At 40.3% G+C, this 26,223-nt stretch overlaps 1 protein-coding gene across 3 annotated transcripts in view; it reads left to right on the top strand.

Annotated features, from left to right (window-relative positions):
- LOC118592981 (contactin-associated protein like 5-1-like) overlaps positions 1-26,223 on the top strand; it is a 934,683-nt gene that overhangs the window by 601,955 nt on the left and 306,505 nt on the right. For all 3 annotated transcript variants that reach the window (XM_036202117.1, XM_036202118.1, XM_036202119.1), the window contains exon 12: positions 18,770-18,889. In XM_036202117.1, coding sequence (XP_036058010.1) covers positions 18,770-18,889 — 120 coding nt within the window. The remainder of the gene's footprint in view (positions 1-18,769; positions 18,890-26,223) is intronic.

The raw sequence follows: 26,223 nt of genomic DNA, 5'->3' as shown, positions 1-26,223 counted from the left end.
ATGTAATATGATGGAATTATGTGCCAATAAACTCCTTCTCCCCTAAGTTGCTTTTTGTTAGGGTATTTTATCAAAGTGAGAGGAAAGAAACTAGACCGTCCTGTGTTGTTTCTGATTGCTTGTCAGCACAGGACACTTGCATTCTTTTCTATCCCTGCTCCACCCCCTCCCTCTCATGAGCACTTTCCCAGGACCCAGATCTTCTTCTTGTCAGTTGAAAACTAAGCTTTCTACATTTTCTCACCACACAGAATATCATATCACAATGTACATGTTTAAATGTCCATCTGACTGAGAACTGAAGGTCTGGTTTCTCTTTTTGCCATTACTAATGGGTAACATTGTTTCTGGTATGGGGATACATGAGTTCACGCATGTGGTACAAGAAGGACACATACCATTTGGAGGGTGAATACTACTCAGAGGTACTTGCTGTACATCAATTTCATATCCAAGTGTGTGGATACCTGGCCACCTATTTTCTAGGCTGTAATATTTTCAAGTAATAGTTGCTGAGTGCATGTGGCACAAACTTAAACACAGACAAGGAACAAAATGTGGTAGGAACTGACTGTGATTGAGCACTTACAGTGTGCTGAACTTGAAATGAGTCCAGAAGTTTGGAATTATTCCTTAACATCCCATTATACAACAACTGAAACTTGAAATAATATACAAACCAGGCTATAAAACTCATGACTGGGCTGGTGAGAAACCTCATCAGGTAGAGTGTTTGCTTTGCAACATGAGGACCCATGTTTGGTCCCAGAACCTATATAAAAAGTAAGATATTAGTGTGCCCTTAGAATCTCTGTGCTTAGGAAGCAGAGACAGGGGCATGCCTAAGCTTACTGGCCAGCCTGTTTAGGCTGAATTAGTGAACTCAGGACAATGAGAGACCACCATTTCCAAATCCACAATGAATTCTATCTAAGGAATGACACCTGAAATTGACCTCTGGATTCCATATATCCATGCACACTTCTGATTGCACATATATACACATGCATTCACATAAACCTATACTAACACACATGCAAAATTTCACATATACAAACACATATGTACACACATGAACAACTCATAGTCTATAATTCCAGGGTTTTAATTAAAAACTCCTTAGTTGATCCAGGTATGGTGTTATAGGCCTATAGTCTTAGGTATCAAGAGGCTCATTTGGGAAGATACTAATTCTAGCGAGAGTTACCCAGTGAGACCCAGATTGTAACAAACCAACAAGTAAAAATAAGAACTATAAAAACTTAATTAATTTTTCATTTTATACTACATCCCATGACCTGTATTCTTAAGGTCATTATCATAGGTCTGTAACTCCAGACTTCATCTATGGAGTAGAAAATGAACCAAGCCAAATGCAATGTGGTTTTGCTTTGGACTGTATGGCTTGGGTGGAAGCTGTGTTGGGAGGAAAACTAGAGTCTTTTTATCTGGAATGAACCCTTAAGACTTGTGGTAGTGGTGTTCTCTTTGTATATCACATCTAATGAAAATGGCATGGGTCTTTGCTTAGCCTCCTCACCTCATGGTGATTGTAATACAAGGGTTGTAAGATCACTGAGTGATGTAGCTGCAAGTTTTCCTGTGTCCCGCCATGAGACCCAAGTAAACACACAGAGGCTTATATTAATTATGAACTGGATAGCCTATGGCTCAAGCTTCTTGCTAGCTCGCTCTTATATCTTAAATTAAGCCATTTACATTAATCAATGTTTTGCCACATGTTCCGTGACTTTATCAGTCTGCTGGCATGTTGTTCCTTGGGCAGTAGGCTGGCATATCTCTCCATCTTCCTCCTGTCTCTCTGCTTGGATTTCCTCTTGCCTCTAAGCTGCCTTGCCATAGGCCAAAAGAACTTTATTTACTAACCAATGGGAGCAACACATTCACAGCATACAGAAAGACATCCCAGAGCAGAGTGAGCTCTGCCATTTCATTTCTAGAAATGAACTGCAAGTTGAGGAACTCATTGAGTAATAATGGATCTGTTCTCAGCATCCAAGTATTCGTGTTCTGTATTTATGAAGTGCCATTTCCTCAATCATAGGATGATTTCCTCAAGATGATAGGAATGACATGATTCTGGTTGTTGAGTGCCAGTGAGCTGACATAGAGGCCAGTAGTTATTGGCATGAATGAAGACAACAGAACTCTATCTCTTAGAACTTCATTTACTTTTAATTTTTGACTTTTAAAAAGTTTGTTTATTTTGTTTTGGGTGTGTGTGATGTATATGCAGCTGTGTGTATAGGAATGCACACACGTGGTCACATGCAGTGACCAGAGGATGTTGTTAGTGTCCTGTTCTGTCCTGTTTTACCTTATATCCTTGAGACACTGAGAAAGCCCCAGAATCCCTTCTGTCACCTCTCCCCACAGTATTTGTGTCACCAGATTAAATAAGGGGGGCATGTTAAGCTTTTTATGTGGGTGCTGAGGATTCAAATTCAGGGACTCATGCTTGCATAGGAAGGATTCTATGAGCCACAACTCTAGCTCTATTTTTTGGCCTTTCTAATTATAAAATGGAGATTTTTGTAGCTTCCTGCTGACTTGTGGTGGTGCTCAGCAAAGCCATGGCCCTCCTCTTTCCTGTAATTCTTTGCAAAGTTGAAAATCCATAAAGATGTAGCGGGTGAGTGATCCTATATGTATCATGCCTGCAATGGGTCTAGTATAAAATAGAAACCATGGTATTAGTGGTAGACACTGTATAAACAGTGAGGTGGAATTCCCAAGGTGACCATTGCATACACTGATAGTATACCTGCTAGCTTTACATCTTCAGCTCCATGAAGGACAGCATCTTCTCCATTGTTCTCTCCTAACTCTTGACAGGCTTCTCCTTCCTAATTGTGGGTGACAAGTGGCCTGAATTTATATAGAAACTTTTTCAGTATTTCATTTTCCTTTTTGAGACAGGGTCTCATGTAGCCCCAGGCTGGCCTCACATTTACTGTGTAGCTAAAGATGGTGTTGAACTTCTGATCCTCTGCATCTATCTCCCAGTGCTAAGAGGCAGGTATATAACATGATGCCTGGTTTATGCAGTGTGGGGAACAGAGCCCATGGCTGTGCACAGATGAGCTCAACACTCTACCAACTGAGCCACATTTCTCTCCTTCTTTGTATAATTTTTGAAGTTAATATTTAATTGACAATGGTAGCTATATTTAAGGCTTCCTTGTTACCATAATTTTGCATTAACATAGAGAAAAGAGAATTTTTATTATTTCCCTTGATGTCTGACTTATTCATTATGAGATGTGTAACTATAAGTCCTTGACTAGCTATAGAAGAGTCAATCTCAAGTTACAGTGTATTTAAAAATATCCTGCATCATGCTCAATCCTCTTCTTTAAATTTATATATTTCATTTTAAGAAATAAGATCTTTCTGTTTTCCAAGCTTGGAACTCCTAGGCTCAAACAGTTCTCCTGCTCAGCCTCCTGAGTACCTAGGACTACTGGAGCATCCAGTAAGGCTTCTTTTATAAAGATTTGTGTTTGCATGTGAGGAGACGAATATGTATATGAAGGTGTGTAAGCATGCAAATGTGAAATAATATGGAGGTCAGAGGTCAAACTCTAGTGTTGTTTCTTACACGCTATGCAGGTAGTTTTTCAAGACAGGATCTCTCCCTGGGACCTGGAGTACATCATTTGGCTGGGCTGCCTGCCAGCAAGTCCTTACTTCCTACTTCTGCCTCCTCACACTGGGGTTACAATCATGCGCCACCACACCTGGAGTTTGGGCTTCTCTTAAAAAGAGCCACAGCTGTCCTTTCTTATGGACATTGAAGAGGAAGCATGCTTCCCAGGTATCCCTGAGTCCCTGGCATGCAAAGACCCCATAATACATGGAGATCAGTACACAAAGTGAAGCAAAGTGCTCTCCACCCCAGGAGGCAGAACAGCCATGCAAAGCAGGGCACCAGGGACTCAGAGCTCTGAATGTGCAGCATCTTCAACAAGAGGAAATCCATTTCAGAGGCAAAGATAGCAAGGGCCTGTCTGTGTAGACTTACAGAAAGCAAATATTTGGAGAGAAATTAGTGTATTAAGGTTCTTTCTTTTCAATGGCTTTCTTCGGAGTCATGTCTGAGCTGATAGGAGATGTCTTGGGAGAATGAGTTATGTTCTTCAGGTAGAGATGAGGATGGTACATGGCAACTTTCCAGATGAATGCCCTGATCTCGGACAATCAGTGGTAGGGAGATAGCTTTTTTGGATGTGTATTTTTCTTTTGTCTTATTTTTAATGTGATATGTATATAATAGTTATATGTAATCCTTCAGGTGTGTGCAAATGTATATGTGTATGAATATATGTGGTGATCTGAAGTGGGTAGCCATTCCAGCCTTGGCCTGGAAGTTCCCACCCCCACTGAGGCTTCAGTAACATGCCTACAAGGCAGGGCTGAGAAAGTACATTGAAGACCCGAATTCCAGATGCTGGGGCTTTCCTGGTTCCAGGACCCTGGACACTGGAGGTAGACCGAGCAGAGTTCTCCACAGAACACCACCTGACTGTGCCACACCTTTGCCAGACCCTACAACCTACCTATCCCTTCCCTTGTAAGTTACCCCACAAAATAAACCTCCCTTTTAACTATGTGGAGTGGCCTTAATAATTTCACCAATAGTCATCAGACAATAATCTAAACTGTCAATCTTTAAGTGTTGTCAACCTTGATTTTGGGGGTGGGATCTCTCAGGGATCTGGGTAGACTGGCTGCCAGGGAGTCCAGGAATTCCCTTATTTCTATCTCTCCAGTTCCAAGATTCCAAGTGAATGCCACAATTACCAACTCATGTTTTGTGTTTAAGGGATTGGACTCAGCTACTCATACTTGCAAGGCACACATTTTACTGACTGAGCTATCTTGTAAGCCTTCAAGTCTATTTCTGTTGTTCTTCCTTTTGTTTGGTTTATTTGTTTTTCCTGAAATATCATCAGCACAACGTCAGTATCAAAGTGGCTTTCTTTAGGGTAACATACATAGTCTTGTTCCCTTAATGGCCTTTTGTGTCTCTGAGAAGGCCACATCTTTATCAGCTCTCATGATGTTAAACCCCAAGCTGTCAGCCTCCAAAGGTTCTTTATAGAAATGTATGAAAGGGCAAAAAGTGATTTGTCAGACTGGGGTCTGCTCACTGGGTTAGCTAGAGAGTGGTCTTCATGGACAGAGTACCTGTGGCTGCTTCTGGTCAGGGAAACTCCCTGGAACACAAAGGTTAAGAAGACAAAAGGATGAAAAACAGTAACAGTGATGGCATGTGGCAACAGCTGGGATTTATTTTGAGTAGAGGTCTCTGGTACTGAGATTTTCAGCACCTGGGACAGGAAAACAACACTCTGCTGTCTGCATTGTTTAATGGATGTTATTTGTGTGTGCATGTTGCTGCATGTTCCTTTGTGCACTGGCACACATATGTATGTGTATAGAGGCAAGAGAATAAGCATGTTTTGCTCCTCAAAACTTCCACATTTATTTGTTGTTTTATTTTGAATCAGGGGCTCTCATTGTCTTGGAACTCACCAAATAGATTGGTCACCAAGCTCCAGGAATTTTCCTCCTTGTTGCTAAGATTGCAAACCCAGCCTTTCTTTTTGCTTGTTTATTTGTTTAATGTGAATTCTGGGAATCCAGCTGGAGTCCTCATGCTCACCAGGCAACATCTTGACAAGCAAGCCTCTACTGAATTCTTTACATTCCTCATCATAGTGATTCTGTCATAGTTTTGTTCATTTTAAAATAATGCTTCTCTAACTTGTGGAAAGGTAAACTGTGGTTATTTATTTTAAAGCATTTCCACTTATTTTTATTTGTATATGTATATGTGTGTGCCTGCTTGTCTGTATGTGTACCATGAGTACATAGCTATTCACACAGGCTAGAGAGGGAGTTTGGAACTGGAGTTACAGTGGCTTGTGAACTGTGCATTGTGGGTGCCAGAAATGGAACCCAGGGCCTCTGCAGAGCAGCTCAGTGGCTGAGCCCTCCCTCCAGTCTCACCTGAGTCTCTTGCAAGGTACTTTTCAGAACAGTAATTTTAGTCTAATGTCAGGTCACCTTGGGGATGATGATTTCCAGTGGTAAGCTTGGGGACTGCCAATTGATGTATTCAGAGGGACACTGCCATTGAAGCTGACATTTGTCTCAGCCCATCATCAACGTAAGGTGTGTTTGCTTTCATGCTACCAATAGGATGGACTTCATTTACATCGGGACTATTAAAAACAGTTTTTATTCTCTGTGTTCGCACATTCACTTTTTAGCGATAGCATATTGTTAAGATTGTTTACTATGATTGCATAGACTGATTTACTGCATTACAGAATGCCAGAATGTCCTGTATACCACACATAAGGCTCTGCACTTGTATATGGTGAGTGCTGTGTATAGTATATAGAGACTGCTGTATACACTATACAGCAACTGCTGTGTATACTATATAGTGACTGCTGCTGCGTATACATACTATATAGTGACTGCTGCTGTGTATCATATAGTGACTGCTGTGTATACTATATAATGACTACTGTGTATCGTATATAGGGACTGCTGTGTATTGTATATAATAACTGCTGTGTATAGTATACAGTTACTGCTGTGGATCATATATAGTGACTGTTGTGTACAGTATATAGTGACTGCTGTGTGTAGTATATAGTGGATGCTGTGTATCATATATAGTGAGTGATGTGTGTAGTACATAGTGACTTTTGTGTATAGTATATAGTGACTGTTATATATAGTACATAGTGACTGCTGTCTATAGTATATAGTGACTGCTGTGTGTAGTATATAGTGACTGCTGTGTACAGTACACAGTGACTGCTATATATAGTATATAGTGGCTGCTGTGCATAGTATATAGTGACTGCTGTGTATTGTATATAGTGACTGCTGTGTATAGTATATAGTGACTGCTATGTATAGTATATAGTGACTGCTGTGTATAGTATATAGTGACTGCTGTGCATAGTATATAGTGACTTCTGTGCATAGTATATAGTGACTGCTGTGTATAGTATATAGTGACTGCTGTGCATAGTACATAGTGACTGCTGTGTATAGTATATAGTGACTGCTGTGCATTGTATATAGTGACTGCTGTGTATTGTATATAGTGACTGCTGTGTATTGTATATAGTGACTGCTGTGTATTGTATATAGTGACTGCTATGTATTGTATATAGTGACTGCTGTGTATAGTATATAGTGACTATGACTGCTGTGTATAGTATATAGTGACTGCTGCTGCAGACTGCCATAATAGCCAGTTTCAAAGGAGACAATGAAGTATAGATGAGGCTTGGGTAGTGGTAAAGCTGGAAGAAGGTAATGGTCTTGGTCTTTCTAGTTCATCAGAAGCCACCTGGCAGGCAGCCTGTCTTTGTCAGACATTGTTAAGAGCATATCATCAGCACCAGAGCTCTAATACACTGTAGTCTAGTATCCCAAAGAGCCTCTGTCTCCATCCTTTGGGGTCTAATATTGCAACCTGATGGTTGCTGTGTCTTCCGAGTTCAGCCTGTGGCCTGGGACATCCAAGCTCTGCTTTCTCCAGTGTGATCCACTCACAGTCTCCTAACTTTGTGATTCCCATTAGTTTTAGTTCTATTTCCATTGTCTTTGTCAAAAGAAGCCCAAGTCAAATTCTCAAAAGTCCACTGCACTAGGGTTTTGAAAAACTTAATTAAATAAATGGCTGCTAAATAAAATGCTGCACAAGCATTCATTTGGCTACTAGAATTAATTTGATATTGTTTATGTCTACAGGCAGTGTATGTAGGTCTGTTACTAATTGCAATCATGTGGTAAATACACTACCATCCAGGACATCACAAGGATGAAGAGACAGGATTGAAACATTTTTTAATTATTTCTTTTATTTTTGAGATTATAATTACATCATTGATCTTATTCCTTTCCTCCCTCCAAACCTTCCCTATACCCCATTTGCTCTCCTTTAAATTCATGGCCTCTTTTTAAATTAATTATTGTTACAAACATATGTGTACATGAAGATAGAACAGAATAAGGACAGCAATAGACATGCTAAGAAGAACTGAAATATTTTTAAGGTCTTAAAATATGTACTGAGAAGCTAAAGAGACAGTTCACTGGGTAAAGATTTGACCATGTACTCATGAAAAAAAATTGAGTTCTAATTCCCAGCACACACAACCAAGAGTCAGGCATAGTGGCATGCACTTACAATCCCAGTGCTTGTAGTGGCAGGCACTTACAATCCCAGTGGTTGGGAGGCAGAGAAGTGGAACTCTGGGACTCACTGTCTAGACAAATTGCCAAGCTTCATGTTCTGTCTCAAAAACTAAGGTGCACAAGTTGACAAGTTGGTTCAGAGGGTTAAAGTGCTTGCCAATCTGACAACCTGAGTTCGATCCCCAGGACCCACAAGATGGAAGGAAAGAACCAACCCCAGCATGTTTTCCTATGACTTCACATGTACTCCTTGGCATGTATGCATAAAATTTAAAAGGGGGGTAGGCAATGAAAAGAGTGACTGAGGAAGACACCTGATGTCAATCTCTGGCTACTACATGCACACAGGAACGAACAGACACACAACACACACACACACCCACACACACATGCACACACAGTGTTTCATATTTGTTTCCATAGTTTTAGAGTAGGAATATAAATGGCGAAGCTGCAAAACTATAGCCCTGACCTTGGCACTTGAAAAGGTGAGGTCTAAATAAAACTATTTTGCTGTCTGAAGACTATAATTATCTCTAATGAGAGAGAACATCACAAGGACATTTCAAATTGTACCTTAGGAAATAAATTATCTGCCAGAACTGAACTCACACTATTTCTCTCAGATATGAAAACATGGATCCATTTGCTCTGTCTGGTCACATCATATATCTGCTCTTCTCATGTAGAAATTTATCCTGAGGAGCCCTGATGTGTCTACCATTGTCCTTTTCATTGGGGAGTGCAGTGCTTTGCATGAATTCCTGACAGTAACCCTTCAACAGCAGTGCTCACTTTTCTGGTTGCTGTTTTTTTGTTTGTTTGTTTGTTTGTTTTTGTTTTTTTTTTTTTTAACACAGACACACTTTGCTGCCTCAAAAGCATCTTTGTGTGCATAAGAATTGAATATCCTTCTTGATGAAGACATGTCATTTTCTCCTCTCTTAAGAGTTAATGTTGGGCTTGCCTAGTGCCTGGCCATGGGACTAAGCCCTAGGGCAGGTTCTTAAATTCTGCTAAAGACGTAAAAGGAAGAATTGTTTCTATAGTTAAGTAATGTTCTTTCTTAGAAACCCTCCTCACTAGTACAGTTGCTATAAGCTGCAATAAGGTTTGTGTAGATCTGTGGGCATTTTTGAGTTCTGACTAAGAAAGTTTTCTTTCTCTTCTCTTTTGCCTTTCTCTATTGGATGGTAGCCAGAGTCTGGGAATGTGTTCCCTGGTACTCAGGCTTTCTCATTCCTTCTCTGAAGCTCCCTTTCCTACCATGTGGCTACCTGCCATGATGTGGCTAAACTCCATGTCTGCTTAAGTCAAACAGAATGGCTTTTTTTTTTCTTTATCTTTTCCATTCTCCTTCTCTGAGCAGCTACTGAGATTTTCAGCTTTGCCAGCCTTGGGGATTTCCTTTTTAATTTTTTTTCTAAACATAATATTTTTTATTGATTATTTGTGAATTTCATAGAAATTCTTTGAGCTTCCAATTAAATCCATTCTTAAATTATTCTATTATGGAGGCTAAGGACCCCAAGAGGAAATCTTGATTTCCCTGGTGTCATCTCGTGACCACAAAGAGATTCCTCCAGAATTCCAGTAATATTATATGTGTGCCTATTCATATGAGTGCTTGTATATGCAATCACAGGTGCATAAGGGGGTCAAAAATCAATGTTCTCCACTTTACTTTTCGAGACAAGGTCTCACCAAAACTGGAGCTCTTCAGTTCATCTGGGATTACAGGCACACACTGTCACACACAGCATTTTACATGGGTTCTAGCAATCAATCTCAGGTACTCATGCCTGTATGGCAAGCACTCTACTGATAGCCATCTCCAAAGCCCTACCAACAGCTTCCTTTTCATGTTCTTTTAGGCACTCAGTTTCTCCACAGCAGAATATGCTGTGATTCTCCTGTGCATCTCTTCCTTTGCTAATCTAGAATATTCAGAAAACACAGAAGGTTTTATCTTGTGCACTGGGTGGAAGAAGTCTTTTTGGTTTGAGTTCTACTGGTATTGCAGAGGCAGAGATTTCAATAGAGTCTATTGGTTTTCTTCAATTCACCTTTTAGCAACTATGGGAACTTTTAACTAATAGTCATTAAGTGTGTAAATTTAAGTGTGTATGTATGTGTTTATGTGTGCACATGTGTGTGCACGTGGAAGCCAGAGGACAACCTTGACTGTTTTTCCTCCGTCACCATCGACCTTGTCTTTGGAGACACTTGCATGGAACTCATTAGGTAGGCTTGGCTGGTTGGTCTGGATGCAAAGTTCTTCCTGTCTACAGCCCATGCTCACGTTACAAGCATGTGTCACCAGCCCTGGTTTTCTCCTGAAGTCTGAAGAGGTGAACTCACATCCTTGTGCTGACACAGTAAACACTTTGTATGCAAAGCTACCTCCCCCGCTGAGTGGGTGATTTAGAAACAGAAAAATGTATGTAGTCCAGGGATTTGTGGTCTGATGGGAGGCCAAAGGAGGGACTGAAGGACTAGTATGTACAGTGACAGGGGCAGTAGGGGCATCTGCTAACACTGACTGAGGAAGCAGAGGGTTTCCTGGAAGGAACCTAGAACTTCACCCTGTATCAGTGCAATGGCAGTCCATCTGCTTGATAAAGGATTTTGTTCTGTAACTTGGCTCTGCCTCATATTCATGGATATCCCCCTGCCTCAGTTGCTGGTGTGTCATCATATGCCACGTTTCCCAAGTTGTTTTACTTAACAAAATATTATTTTCAGAAATAATAAATAGCATAATTTTCTTTGGAATTCTTTGCACTTATTTTCCCAACTGCCCTTCTACACTTCAGCATTCATTTCAATAGAATATTGTGTTGAATCTTCATTTTTTAACTAAGAAAAAGTTAGAAATGTTGTTAGGTGTAAGGTAAGAGCCAATCAGGCTCCACTTATCTGCAGTGTCAGAGCCAATCAAAAGCACTTTAATGATAGCAGGTCTGGGAATCTGTAACAGGTGGTCCCAGGAAAGAAAGATTGACATCTCAAAGCAAAGCTATCCTTAGCTTTGACTCAGTGATATCTCATTCTATAAGGAGAGTCAGACTACATGTCTGTGAGACTGTAAACTCCCTAATTGTTTGGATTCCAAAAGGATGTCAAGTACCATTCTTACTTCCACCAAGGACCTCAGGTTAGAGGCATCAGTTAATTAAATGTGACCCTTCCCAATATCTCCCAATGTCTGAGTCACATGCTAGCAGGCTCCTTCCTCACTTTCTCTCAGTACAAGATACCTACCTCTTTTCACCACATAAGTCTTAAAGCAGACATCTTTGCTGCTCTGGGTAATCTGAACTCCTTCCCTTTCACATTGGGCTCCATCATGTTACCTTGTATTAAATAAATCTTGTTTCCTCAAGGACAGTATGCTTCTGTGTCCTCTATCAAATTTTAGACTTTATATTAATGTTTTATGATATCAATATTAGTTTTCCCATTTGTGTAAAAATCACTATATTTTTACACCAATTTATTTACCTTTCTCTTTTTTTCATTCATTTTATTTTAAGTGTGTTTAACCATTTTATTTTCTTATATCTGAATTTGGATCATTGCTAGGATTTTAGCAACTTCTAGTTTTTCTAGTTTACAAATAAACTGTGTCTTCTTTTCCACAAGAACATTCATGCATCTCACTATTTAATACTGAAATCTGTGATTTACTTGTAATTTGATCCTAGTGCCCACCATATGACTGGGTCCAGTGTTACCTTCTTCCCTGTGGCTTCCTAGTCATCTGAGCAATACTAAATAAGGATTCAGCAAAGGGTCAGGTCCAGTTGAACCTGATGTTGACTCAGTTCATGGGGACTTCATCAGAAACACCAATTCTGTGAAGTATCTCAGAAGGGACATTTATTCCCTCTATCTCCTTAGCATATCTTAAGGTTCACTCAGCCCCAAGGTCATGTGATTGACCTGGCCCAACTAGTGTTAGATTCCACTCAGGCCAGATGTTCTATTCTCCTTTTGTGCTTCTTTGGTTTGGTTTGATTTTTTGAAAAACAGTCTTATTATGTAGCATCAGCTGGCCTTGGGTTCCCCATGTAGAACAGGCTGGCCACAAGCTTACAGAGCTCTGAGTATTTCCCTTAATAAGCCTTGGTTACTGCTCTAATACCCCCTCTGAAGAGGAGCTGGCATCTCTGGCCTCTGGCAAAAATGAGGCTACCAAGAGGCAAAGAGACCTATCTGGCTTTTAGCCAAAGAAGAAATGGGCTCCTTTTACCCTAGATGTCTTACCTAATTTTTACCTCATGTATTATGCACCTATGTCAGAAAATTCAACAAAATCTAGAGTCTGTAAGATTGTGCCCTGTACTCTGTCCTATTCTCAAAAGACACTGTAAGTACAGTTTTGTGCATTCCCAGTCTTGTGTCACATGTCCTTTGGGGCATGCTAAATTAAAGATATGCAGAAAAAGGAATGCTGGAAATGTAAGGCGTGCTTGACCTAATTTGGCACAACTCAGCGAAAGTTTCAACAATAATTTAAACTCATAATGGCAAAAAAAAAAAAAAAAAAGAATTAAATACACACTCAGCAAAACAAAGACAACAACAATTTTTAAAAAGGCTTGGTGGTGTTGGCACACACCTTTAATCCCAGCACTCTGGAGTCGGATAGAGGCAGGTGGATCTCTGTTATTTCAAGGCCAGCCTGGTCTACAGAGCAAGTTCCAGGACAGCCAGGGCTAGAGAAAAGCTGTCTTGAAAAACAAAACAACAACCAACAAACCAAACAAACAAATAAAAATCAAGATGGTAAAACAAAACAAAACAAAACAGCAAGTGCAGAAAATAAGAGCAGGAAAAGGTTGAAGGGTTTAGAGTGCACAGATGAAAGCCAGGGAGAAATAAGCAGGTCTGCAGAGCTAAATCCTTACATTGAAGTCACAGAACCTGAAGCTGGAGAGATAGTTCAGTGGGTAATAGTGCATTTGCCATAAAGGACTGAATTAAAATCCCCCGGACCCACATAAGAGCCAGAGAGTATTTCTACTCCGGACTGTCACAGGCCAGCTAGCCTGTGGCTTATGCAGTGGAAAAAACAGGGACACTGGATCAACCAAGGAGAAAGATGAGGACAGACACTTGAGTTGGTCCTCTGACCTCCATATACAAACCTCAGAATACTGTGCTGGCTAGGTTTTGTCAACTGGAACCAGGCTAGAGTCATCTGAGAGGAGAGAACTGCAGTTGTGAGAATGAGTCCTTAAGATTGGTCTGTAAGCAATCCTGTAGGGCATTTTCTTGAACAATGTTTGACATAGGCAGCCCATTGTAGGTGATGCTATCTAATGGCAGATGGTACTGAATGGAATAATAAAGCAGCCAGGACAAGCCATGAGGAGTGAGCCAGTAAGCAATATTTCTTCATGGCCTCTGTATCAGTTTTTGATTCCAGGTGCCTGCCTTAAGATCCTGCCCTAACTTCCCTGGATGGTGAGGTTTAAGCACAAGATGAAATAAACCCTTTCCTCCCAAAGTTGCTTTTGGTGACAGTGTTTTATCACAGCAATAGAAATCTTAACTAAGACATGGAGCACACTGGTGTGAAAAATGTAGACACACACACACACACACACACACACACACACACACAAGTACAATCTAAGAGACAACAAATTTACTGATGTGGTAGCACCTGCACTACCACCACCCATTCACCATGTCGGAGTGAGGAGCTGTGAATTAAAAAACAGAGACAAAAGACAGAGGGTCATTCGCCCCAGCAGAATGCCAAATGCCCTTTATTGAAGGAGGGAGGAGGCCTTAAATACAGGCTTACAGCACAATGGGAGAACCCCGGAGGGCAGAAGGCTACCCAATGTTCTACATTCTTGTATCTAAGGTGTATACACCAAATGCAGGATACACAAACAAAGAACCTCTGGTGAGCTTTCAGGAAGAAGGAAACTGGCAGGGAATCAGCATAGGGAGGACATCTGGTCAAGGTGGCAAGCAAGGCAACAGCTACCCAAACTGGGGGGCCAGGGCCCAAATGAGCTTCTGACTTAGGTTGCATGGGACATCAGCAGGTTACCTTACCCATCCTGGAGACACCTGTCCAGGCCACACAGGTACTCTGCCTTAGGTTGGAGATTGCCCCCCAGGCACTACCCATCTGTGAATACTCATTATCATACAGGTTCAACCACATGAGCTGTAGAGTTAACTTTTGCCAAAGATCTCAAAGTGGCTCTGAGCTTGCAATCTGTGCATTGACACAGAAAAGACCAACAGAAGTCTTAACCCACCCATAGCCAGTAGGCTCAAGGCAACTGACCCATTCCCTTCCTTAACGAGCCTTACTGCAAATTGGAGTCCTTGTAAGATGGTATCCCAAAAGCAAGTGGAAATTGAATTTCATAAACTTTATAACATTCAAAGCCAATCAAAATGTATATAGCTGCTGAATTAAATTTATCATGCCCAATAGAATGAAAGATTAATTAACTGTGGTAGCTACTTTTGCTGCCAGGGTCTCCACTGTGCTAACTATAGTAACCAATTATAAAATAGCAATCCCAGAAACAGTAGCAGCAGTGGCCACCACTGCTATAACAGCAACAACAGCAGCATTGATGTCAAATTCTCTTCTGGAGCGTGTGAGCATCATCTGTGTCTAACTGCCACGGTCCACTGGCATGGACACAGCTCCAGGAACATGAACCACCAAGGCCCATTTTTCTTGATCCCAGCACGACTTAAGCTGGCAGCTCTGCAAAAGAACAACTAAGAACCACAAAGAAAAAAAAAAAAAAAAAAAAAAAAAACAGATAGCACACAAGGGCAGAACTAATGGTCTCATAATGGCTACATTCAGGCTCACAAATTTTAAGGTATCTTTAGAAGGGGCTAGATGAATTTCAGGAGGCCAATATATGTTGCACATAGCCACTCCTGAAAAGTAAGTACTGCACCATCTTGAAGAGACTTGCAAAAAGAAAAAGGCGTATGGCTGGCATGTTACTATTAACAATTTACATTGAAAAATTATTCCAAACATAAAAACTGCAAGTGACATCCAATTCTACAAGTGAAGTTGAAGGTGTGAGTTTTATAAAAAAAACAAACAAACAAACAAACAAAAAACAACCAAACAACAACAAAAAATAAAAAAAAAAAAACATAGCTCTGTCTGAAAACATAAAAGTAGATTGCCAGCTCCTCTTCAACCACTGTGAAGCTTTGCTCACCTTTATGCCATGCTATAGAGGCTCCTAAGATCTCTCAGGGAGGATTTTTCCATCAGGTTCTCTCCTGAGGAGGCCAGTGGCTTCTACCTCAGGAGCAATTCAGGAGCTTCAAAGATGGTTGCCACTGCTTTCTAGGAATCTAATCTTGGCTCCTCCACCAACTGCCTTGTCTTCTCCTCGAATATGGCCTGTATCCAGATGAACTGTGAACCAGAGATAGCCCTTTCTCCTTTAGGTTGTTTTGGTCAGGTGTTTTGTAACCGCAATGAGAAAAGTAACTACGACAAGCATGAGTATCTGAATACCAGGAAGTGTCCATCCTGGGAATAACCTTAGGAGTGGCCAGAATGGGTAAATTCACTTTCCCAAAGTAACACAGGTACTAAGTTGTGGCCATACTGCAAACATTTACCCAGTTCATTTCTAGAGTTCATGTTCTTTGTGAAATATTTACAATTTTATTGTGTGTTTGTGTTTGTGTGTGTGTGTGTGCGTGCACACACACTCATGAACTTTTATGATTATATTTATGTGATTGTGTGTACTAGAGAGTAAATGTGGAGGTTAGAGGAGAACATGCAGCAGCGTGTTCTCTTCTTCCACCATGTAAGTACCAGGGACCAGACTCATGTCATCAGGCTTAGCAGCAAATGCCACCACTCACTGGTTCAGTGTTCTCAGCAGTTAGGCAAATGCTCACATGCTGATTGGATGTTATTTTTCTTTCATGCTCATGAGAAAACAGCAGTGGCAATGTCTTTCATGAGTTTGTCCTCCTATGACTATAGGTGTGTTTGGAGATGGCTACTTATAGTAGTTGACATTCACATGTGTGGATGCACACCAAAGTGCATGACAGATTTGGAAGATCATATTCTCCCAGGTCTGCACGTTAGCAATGGAGATATCAGGCATTAGCAAGAGTATATGATGCATTTTGTGTTCAGTGTTTAGGGCACATACATGTCACTCTGCTTCAGAAAGTGTACATGGATACCACAGAGAGATGAACGAATATAAGTATAACCTTGAATTCACTCTAAAGTATAAAGAATTCCAACTCTCTCGGGCTTTAGAACTTGACTGGTAATGAATTATTTGAAGCTCCCTTCACAGTTGATCATGATGAATGGTAGCTTCATATTCCTGGGATGGGACATTAGTCACAGGGGCAGAAGTCAGCTAAGGTGACAAGCTTATACTCTATCCTGAAGGATGTTAGGATGCATTGAAGTGTTTTAAGCATGGTTAGATGGCATAATTCAATGCACAATGCTTCTCAGAACTATAGGATATTGTGTGAAGTATTAAGTATAAATTTTTATGCCTAAGATAGTTAATGTATCTTTTAAGCCATCACCTTTGCATTCTTCCAAATCTGTTAGTTTTGGTTTAATGAGATTAATATTTATCAAATCTGTAGCTTTGTTAAAGATCCAAATTAAGTGACCCCTGTGACCTCTTCCTGTTCCTGCTCCTATATGAGCATGCAAGAACAGTGCCTGCCCTGGCTTATAAGCATGAGGACACAGGTTGATGGTCTTATTTATGTCTCTGTCCTTTGGTGAAACCATACTTGTTGACATACATCTATAAATTAGACAGCATTTGTTAGGTGAAGATGGATTGAACCGGATACAATATTATATCAATTACTTCCCTAAACTTGGTATAATAAAAGTAAGAGAATGTCCCTTTTGGCTGGAGGATATCTCAGTTGGTAAAGTGCTTGCTTTGTAAGCATGAGGACCTAAGGACCCTAGAACATGTAAAAGCAGGCATGGTATGCACATTTGTAGCCATGCTGAGGTGTTGACAGGCAGATTCTTAAGGCTCACTAGCCAGGCATCCTAGCTAAATAGGCAAGGAGAAAACAAAGTGGTTACTAGTTCAAAACAACCTCTGAAGTTGACTATTGGCATCACACAAGCACATAAATACATGTACACACACACACACACACACACACACACACACACACACACACACGACAGTGTCCTCATATTTTATTGCTAAAAAGACATTGGTTAGCAAAATATATGTTGAACCATGATGCTGCTTAGAGATTTGCTGGATGTTGTGATACAGTGTCATATGACACACAGCCATAATTCTTAGAGATCCTTTGGCACATTCTAGAAGATAGACCAATGTGTTGATGGTCCTGGCTTAGTCAACTATAGAGACATAGAGGCAGCATGTAAATCAGCCAACACCAGGGACAGACAGGAGGGGAGATTTTTAGGATAGATGTACCCCTGAGATAGACTTAGAAGAATGAATGAATAAATTATAAATGTAGTGGTATGTGATGGCTATCTTTAACTGTCAACTTGATACAACCTGAATACCCTGAGAAGAGAGTTTCAAGGAGGGGTTGTCTATATTGAGTTGGTCTGGGGACATGTTTGTAGGCTTATCTTAAGTTAATTGGTGTGGGAAGATATAGTCCATTGTGGATGACACCATTCTCTAGACAGGAGATCCTTGTTTCAGTTAGGTTTCTATTGCTGTCATAAAGACATAAAGAAAGGGCTTATTTCAGGTTACAGTCACAATTTATCATGAATGGAAGTCAGGGAAGGAACTCCAGACAGGAATCTGGATGCAGGAACTGATGGGAAGCAATGGAATCATACTGCTTACTGTCTTGCTAACATGGCTTGCTCATCCTGCTTTCTTATGCCACACAGGACAATGTTCTGAAGTATGGCATTGCCTCTAGTGAGCTACACACATCCACATCAATCATTAATAAGTAAAATGCCCTATAGAGTTCCCTACACTCCAGTCATGTGAGAGCATTTTCTCCATTGGGGTTCTGTTTTCCAAAATGACTCTAGGTGTGTCCAGTTGAAAACAGCCCAAGCAGCATAGTTTCTGAACTCTTTGAATGGGGAAATTAAGTCATGTATAAGCAAGCCAGCAATTAGACAAATGTGCACTTATTTCTCCGTGTCCTTAGCCTTGAATGTGATATGACTAGCTACTTGAAGTTCCAGCAACTGTGATTTCCCCACAATGATACACTGCAGCTTAAAACTGTGAGGAAAAATAAGCCCTTTCTCCCTTATGTTTCTTTCCTGTCAAGGTATTTCATCACAGTAACAGAAATGAAACTAAAATGGGCATAAGTTCATGAAGTACCAGAACACTGGGCTGTAAAGACTTTGGGGCTGTACAGGAAGGGAAAGGAAGAAGCATGAGAAGTATGCCTAAGTTTGAGTTACTGACCCCTGCAGAGGGATATTCAGAGCCAAGTAAAGTTTGTCTTTCTGTCTTTGCAGCCATCTATGAGCAATCCTGTGAGGTGTATAGACACCGAGGAAACAAAGCTGGCTTCTTCTATGTTGATTCTGATGGCAGTGGACCGTTGGGACCTCTCCAGGTGTACTGCAATATCACTGGTAAGAGCCATGTTTTCCAAACAGGTTTAGTCTGCGAAATTGCTGGTATGAGATGGAAGGGAGTTTCTAGAAAGGGACACCTGAGGGAACAAAATCTTATAATACTCACCTCAGTGGGAGAAAAATGCTATCTTCACAAATTTTAGGAATTAGCTTAGTTACTTTCAAGAAAGAAGGTAGAGGGGGCTTGGTAATGGTGGTGACACCATTCCCTGAAACAAGAATGAATCACCCAGTGTCTGCTGTAGGGCTTGCCAAGGTCATCTTCTCTGTTAAAACTCAACAACAATAAGAAAAGGAGATAAGAACAAAATAAATAAACAAACAATAAACAAGACATAAAAGTCAGTGGGAGGCCCTGATTCACAAAGGGGAAATTTGTTCATAGATGGTTCTCAGGGTTGGTCACTGTGCCTCTGGGTGAGTCCTTCCTGCCTTCTTCAGCTTTAATAGTTTGTCAGTGAAAGGGATTACACCAAGAAGCTGTGAGGATAGCAGATAATCAGATGTGTTGGAGCAGCAAGTAAATATCTAAAAACCAGCCCTCACCTCAAAAGGAGAAAGAGATAGTTTATTCTAGAACCAAATAGAAGTAACTTATCATGGCCTGAGAACACAGCGATAGGTTACCACAAATTTCATGTTCCATCATGCTAATAGTTTCATGATGATTTGTTGTAAATCAAAATATTTTTCTATATGCTAGTCAAACATAGGTGGGAAGATTTCAGGAAAGCTGAAGGTCTCTGCTGTAAGTCTCACATGCTATCTCATGACTTTCTTTGACTTTAGGTTCAGGAAATATAGGGGCCACTTTAAATATTTCAAGAGTACATGCCAGACAGTCTCAGGAATGTTCTGTTATACACAGAGCTGGGCAATAAGTTACTGTTCAATAGGCCAAGATTTCTCAAGATAAATGTGCACTGGATCTGCAACATTCTACTTGTCCTCAATCATGGAAGATCCAATCAATTAGCTTTGTGCAATATTCAATACGTATATAGCTTCTTTTTCTGGGAATTGTAGTTCTCTTGTGAATCATCATCATCGTCATCATCATTATTGTCATCATCATCATCATCTTCATCAGAGAGAATGTTTTCTATGGAATATCCTGAGAGCATGTAACTTCTTTATAAATTAATTGCATAGGTTTAGAAATGGCATGTGAGTTTGAGCAGGAAAAAGCCCTTGGTGCCAAGTCCAGTGATGTGAGATCAATCCCTAGACCCCACATGTTAGGAGGAGAGAACTGACTCCAACAAGATTCCCACATGTTGTCCTCTGACTTCAACAAATTCACTGTTACACATGTGCCTCCCCACAAGTAAAATACATGTTTAAAACTGGCATTTTATGGTTAATTTATTCTGTAATACAATTCCACATTCCCAAACATTGATGTGATAGGTTTTTAGGCATTTAGCTTTGCCAATAGTCCTTCTATGAATGACTGTCATCAATTTTTGGCACCCCCTCTCTTTTACACACACACACACACACACATACACACACACACACACACACACACACACTCACAGTTTATTTCAAGCCCTGGTCTTCAGATATGCCAGATGCACCATGTAATGAAGCAACAAAGTCAGGCCTCTCATATCTCATAGAGTATTTGTGCTCTATGCTCCTCTCCAGTGAGGCAGCCTACTTACAGAGATTTTTCTACAGATAGTGTCCAGGCACTAAGGATATGCAAGAAACAACACCATGGCTGGTCACATGACAGTAAACTTAGGAACACAGCCATGACATGCTGTAGTTAGAATGCAGTGGAGCCACTGCAGGGAGTGATGACAAAACATATTCAGTCATTTTTCCAACTGAATACAAAGAACCAGGCACTGGCCAAAGAAAGTGCTAGCTAGATCTTATTGTTGTTGTGGCCTTTCTTGTTTGTTGGTGTGTTTCATAGTACTTCATCTAGTGAAGAGTGGCTGTACATTAGCTACTTTGTAGTTAATTGCCTTAGAGCAGGAACAGCAATTGGGCTCTTTGATGCTCTTGGTTGTAGTTACCTAGTTCTACCCAACAACCTAGTCAAGGACTGGGTTTGACAATGTGCCCCGGTTCTTTTCAAAACATAACTCACATATAGCTTCTTAGTGAAACAATATAGATATAAATATAGAGATAGATAGACAGATAGATATAGATATAGATATAGATAAAGAATTTTAGGCAAGCCTGGGAGATTCTAATCCACAAAATGTACTTTTCCTAAGATTTCTAAGGTTTTTAGATGCAAATTCTCCTGGTAATTTCTTTCCAGAAAGAGGTGTTTGGGCTACAAGAGGAAGTGATGGAGATGAATGCTTACTGCTGAGTAACAGCTGTCTCACGTATCAGGAGTGGTGGGGTGGCTGCCAAATACTGAGTGCAGACATCTCAGGGAGCTTAATTGGGGCTTACAAATATCACCTCTGTTAATTCCTCCACAAAAATCTAAGCAAAGAGCTTTAAAAAAAAAATCTCCATCTTGTATGGAAGAAAGAGAATTTCAGAATTTCATGACTTACTGCAGGTAATAAACCAAGCAGCTATCCACCCAGCTGGGACCATGAATGCCCTCTGGCCCAGTCATAATCCATATCCCTGAAACATTAACTGGACATTCTGTATTACATATATCTTTATCTTAATCAACATTTTGATTTTTGATATAAAATTAATAAATGCTTATTGTTGAAAAATCTAAAGAATGGAGAAATCTATAAAGAAATGCTAAAACAAATCATAATCTAAAATCAAGATATTGAGTTACTAAATTCTTAGAAATGTAGATTTTTTTCTATAAATGGATAGTACATTTAAACACAATGTACATTTAAATCACATATTTTTATTTTAGTATCCACATTTAAGCTTCTTCCTGTTACATTAAAACATACTCTGAAATTAAAATGTGTATATTACAATAGCACACAAAATTAAACTCTCCAAAGTAACATACATATAAGAACATTAGAAGGCTTTGTTCATTCAGAACTGTGCTATTGAACCCTGCCTCTCCTGGGGTATATTGTTTGATAGTTTATCAATTGATGGCTAAAGAAGGTGTAGTTGATCTTATGACTTGCTGATTTGGTGCTGTAGTCGTGGAGGAGCTAGACCTTGGGACCTGTGTCTTGATGATCCTGTAGCAATCAGGATTCCCCTCTTGGGGCTCCTAGTTTAATTAATTAAAGAATTTAAGAATAAAGTCAAAGGGAATCACTAGGAAAAATTTATTATAGTTGAAAAGAAAAACCTCTCAGGACAGATAAAAGTTATTTCTCAGCATCTGCCCAGAGAAGGAGAATGGAGAAGAAAAGGAACAAATGTTCTTCTTGAAATAAGGAAGCATAGGGATAAGCCATGTCATGATATAATGCCATATGGGGTAGGAGGAATTCAGAGAATGGGTGATAACAGCCCAGTGGACCAGAAGAAGCATATGTGACATCTGGTTAGCATCTCATAGAAAGAGACAGAAGAGAAGAAAGAAGAACTGGGTCTTTTGTGGGAAGACTCGGCTGAATGTCATGGCTGCTTGTCTTGTAGGGACTGAGATAAAGCATGAGAATTGTTGGAAGGAAAATCACAGTGTTTCTGTAGAGGGATAAATATTTTGGCTACCTCTCTAGCACTGCCTATGGTGAACCTCCCTTCTTCCAGGTGGTACCTGGGCTCTGTGATTTACCCAACTCACTGAAATATTGTGTTCCACCAAGGCCAATGATTCTACTCTCTTGACTAGAAGCTTTTCCATGATGGGCCTTTACTGCTGCCCTGACACTGAGTTGATAGTTTAGATGGTCATAGATAGGAATTTCTGTAATGATGATCAAGGATGAGGCTTTATTTTGGGAATCTTAAATCTTCCATGAGATTAAGTAGGAGTGGATTGTGATGCTGTGAAATATGTAACAAAGCCATCTAGAAAATGTGACTTGAACACCAGAGTTTATGCTGGCTGTCTTTACAAATGCCAATAAACTGAGACAGGAATTGAAATTTTAAGCTTTTTTTTCCCTTAAAGATCTGGGAATCTGGGAAGCCAGAGAACTATTATTCAGATCTACTTTCCTATCCCATCCCCAGCTACCAAACTTTATAGAGAATTAAAACAGAGGCAGCAAATTATTCCAAAATTTAATCTTGGTCCTCTAGGTAGGTGGTCAGTCTTGTCACTGATATTTTCTCCGCCTGTACTTCTAATTACTGTTATGTTTCTCTGTATATGGTTGTTGTTCTCATGCTCCCAAGGGCCCATCTAGGTTTAAGTGTAACTCTGAACAACGAATTATGAATGTTACATGTTGAGCTATTTATAACCATTAAAAGTGTATACAACCTGCACACAAAAAGTTGTTCACAATGTGGAATTGTAGATTCATTTCTAAGGTATAAAACATAAATGTGCTCTTATAATATGAGGGAATTTGCATATTTTGTCAGCTTTTCTTGCTTCCTGGTGAGCTTAGTTTGAGGAGACAGGGTCCCAGAAAATTCAACTACCTGAAAAGCTAACCAGAGTTAGTAGATTTCATATTTTTGTATCAAGAATTCACAGAAGAAATCTAAGAACCTGAGATGGTGGACTTTAGAGAGAAATTTATTATAGGTCCAAAAATGGGTGAGAGAGAGAGAGAGAGAGAGAGAGAGAGAGAGAGAGAGAGAGAGAGAGAGAGAGAGAGAGAGAGAGAGAGAGAGAGAGAGAGAGAGAGAGAGAGAGAGAGGCAGAGAGACACAGATAGAAGTTCTACATGGTAAGAATATGTTTCCAGGGAGCTACTAGGATGGGACATTCTAAAGGTCATACAACAGAAACACATGCTCTGAGGGTAGAGTTTTGGACTTCTGAAGTCAAAAGGTCATCCATCAGACATTTGTGCATTTGCTTTCATTGAATCTAGAAGAGACAAAGCTGGACTGTGCATTCCTAAAGTATAATATAGACAACTGTTGCCTTTGGGACTCATATGTCAGCATACATTATCTACAGAGCAAAGCTTGCATGAATCTGGCTATGTACTGCCTAGTCACATGGCATATTTAGTCAAACATTACTTTGGGTGCTCTCTGTGAATGTATATTTCTGTTACTATGGTTAACATTTTAACAAAGTGAACTCAAAGATGAATGTCCTCAATAATGTGGAGGGACCTCATGCAATTGAGTGGTGGTCAGAAAAATACAGTGGCATCCTTCCATTATAAGGAATTGACAGCGTGTGTTATGGACTTGAATTGCAGAAAAAAAAAAAAAAAAAAACAGAGTTTCTAGCCTTCTAGCCTGCCAACCTATCCTGAATATTTTAATCATAGTAAGCCTTCATATTCTGTTTCCTAACCTCTCCACACCTGCCACACCTGCCACACACACACACACACACACACACACACACACACACACACACACACACAGAGCTCACTTAGTAGGCTGAGTACCTTAGTGAGTACCCTGAGGCTGGGATGAGTGTCTCAATCCTATATTATCTTCTCATTCTGTGTAGATATTCACTGACACTTACAACATTTTTAAGAAAACCATCACTATTTACTGTTGTGTTCCTATTAATCTGTAAATTTCTCATTAAAATATATGAGGCAGGTTGAGGGGGAGGGCTCAGTGAGTAAAGTTCTTGCAGTTGTCTTAGTTACATGGTGAAAAAAACACCATGGCCAAGACAATTTATGTAAGAACGAGTTTATTTGGCCTTGCAGTTCCAGAGGATTGTAATTCATGATGGTGGAGCAAAGGCATGGTGGGCAGCAGCAGGAAGCTAGGTATTCCGACCTTGAATCACAGGCAAGAAACAGAGAGAACAAACTGGGTAGGGGGTGTGGCTTTGAAACTTCAATGCCTGCTTCCAATGATGGAATTCCTTCATCAAGACCACACATTCTAAACCTGTTCAAACAGTGGCCCAACTAGGAGCCAGGGATTTGATTTCCAGAGCCTGTGGAGGACAAAGAACATTCTCCTTCAAATCACCACATCACAGAAGCAAGAGAGACCTAAATTCAGATTAAGACCATATATATGGGGACAGTGTCATATACCTGTAATCCCAGGAGTGAGTGGAGAATACATTGTGGGAACACTAGTGGGAGGGGCTTAGTGAGAAGTCTGTAGGTCACTTGGATACAACTCATGAGAGTGATTAGGGAGTTCCCATGGAACCCTGGTTAATTCCCACAAGATTGTTTTTATGAAAGCACAGACTGACCTCTTAGTCTCTTTGGATTCCTGATTCAGCACATAATCTCCCTTCCTCCTTCACCTTTGCCAGAGACGACACTCAGCTGTTTGATGTTCTGCCTCCAAACCTGTGATCTAAATAAAGCTCTTCACAGACCACCCTCAGGCATCTTGTTTAAACAATAGAAAATGGACTAAAGCAGAGTGTGACAAGTCCTTAGGTCTACTTTTGCACCTTCTTTGATGATTTCAGTGTACTGAGCATAATGAAGTCACTGCCAAGTTCAAGCCCCATTTCTCCCTTTCTCCTTTATTCTATTCTACCTTATTTAATGTATGGGAGACCAAAGCCCTTTCCCTTTAAATATGTAACAGTTTGGAGCTGTGCAACAGCCTCAGTATTCAGTCTCTCTCTCTTTTTTTTCTTTATTTATTTTTTTTTTTCTTTTCAGTCTTAACCGGCTGTGGGCCGTTCTTGAGATTTGCAACTTTTGCTCTAAGTCCAGAAGTGAAACATGTTCCTCTGTTCCTCATTTCCTTCTGTACTTTCTTAACTACCCAGCTTTTCTCAGTGCCTTTTCATCATCAAACATAGGAGAGGAATATGTTTTGAAGTTGCATTAGAGTTTAAATTCAAATGCTTGGACATCATAGTAATGCAACTTTGGACAAATTGTTTAATCACTATAGATTTGGTTTCCTTGTCAATAAACAATGATAAAATTGGTTGTCTTTCAAGATTAATGTGAAAATCTCAGTATATATGCTGAAATAGTTATTTCTCTCACTGCTATGATAAGGAAGAAAGGCTGTGTTTGGCTCACAGTGTGAAAATCCAGGCTACCATGATGGGGAAAGCAGGGCTGCAGGAACATGAGGCAGCTGGACACAATGCATCTGTAGGCAGGAAGCAGGGAGAGGTGGATACTGGTGCTCTCCTTGAGTTATCCTTTCTATTCACACTGGGGTCCCAGCCCATAGAACAGCGCCATCAATGCATCAGATGGATCTTTCCACCCAACTTAATCAGAGAAGTCCCTCCAAGATGTGCCCAGAGTCCTAGGCGACTCTAGACTCTGACAGGTTGGCAGTTAGTATTAACCTTTGCACACATGAATCCCAGTTCCTCTAAA

This window comes from Onychomys torridus, chromosome 11, assembly GCF_903995425.1.
Source record: "Onychomys torridus chromosome 11, mOncTor1.1, whole genome shotgun sequence".
In the NCBI taxonomy this organism is placed as follows: domain Eukaryota; kingdom Metazoa; phylum Chordata; class Mammalia; order Rodentia; family Cricetidae; genus Onychomys; species Onychomys torridus.
This window is presented reverse-complemented; position numbering and strand designations above follow the sequence as displayed.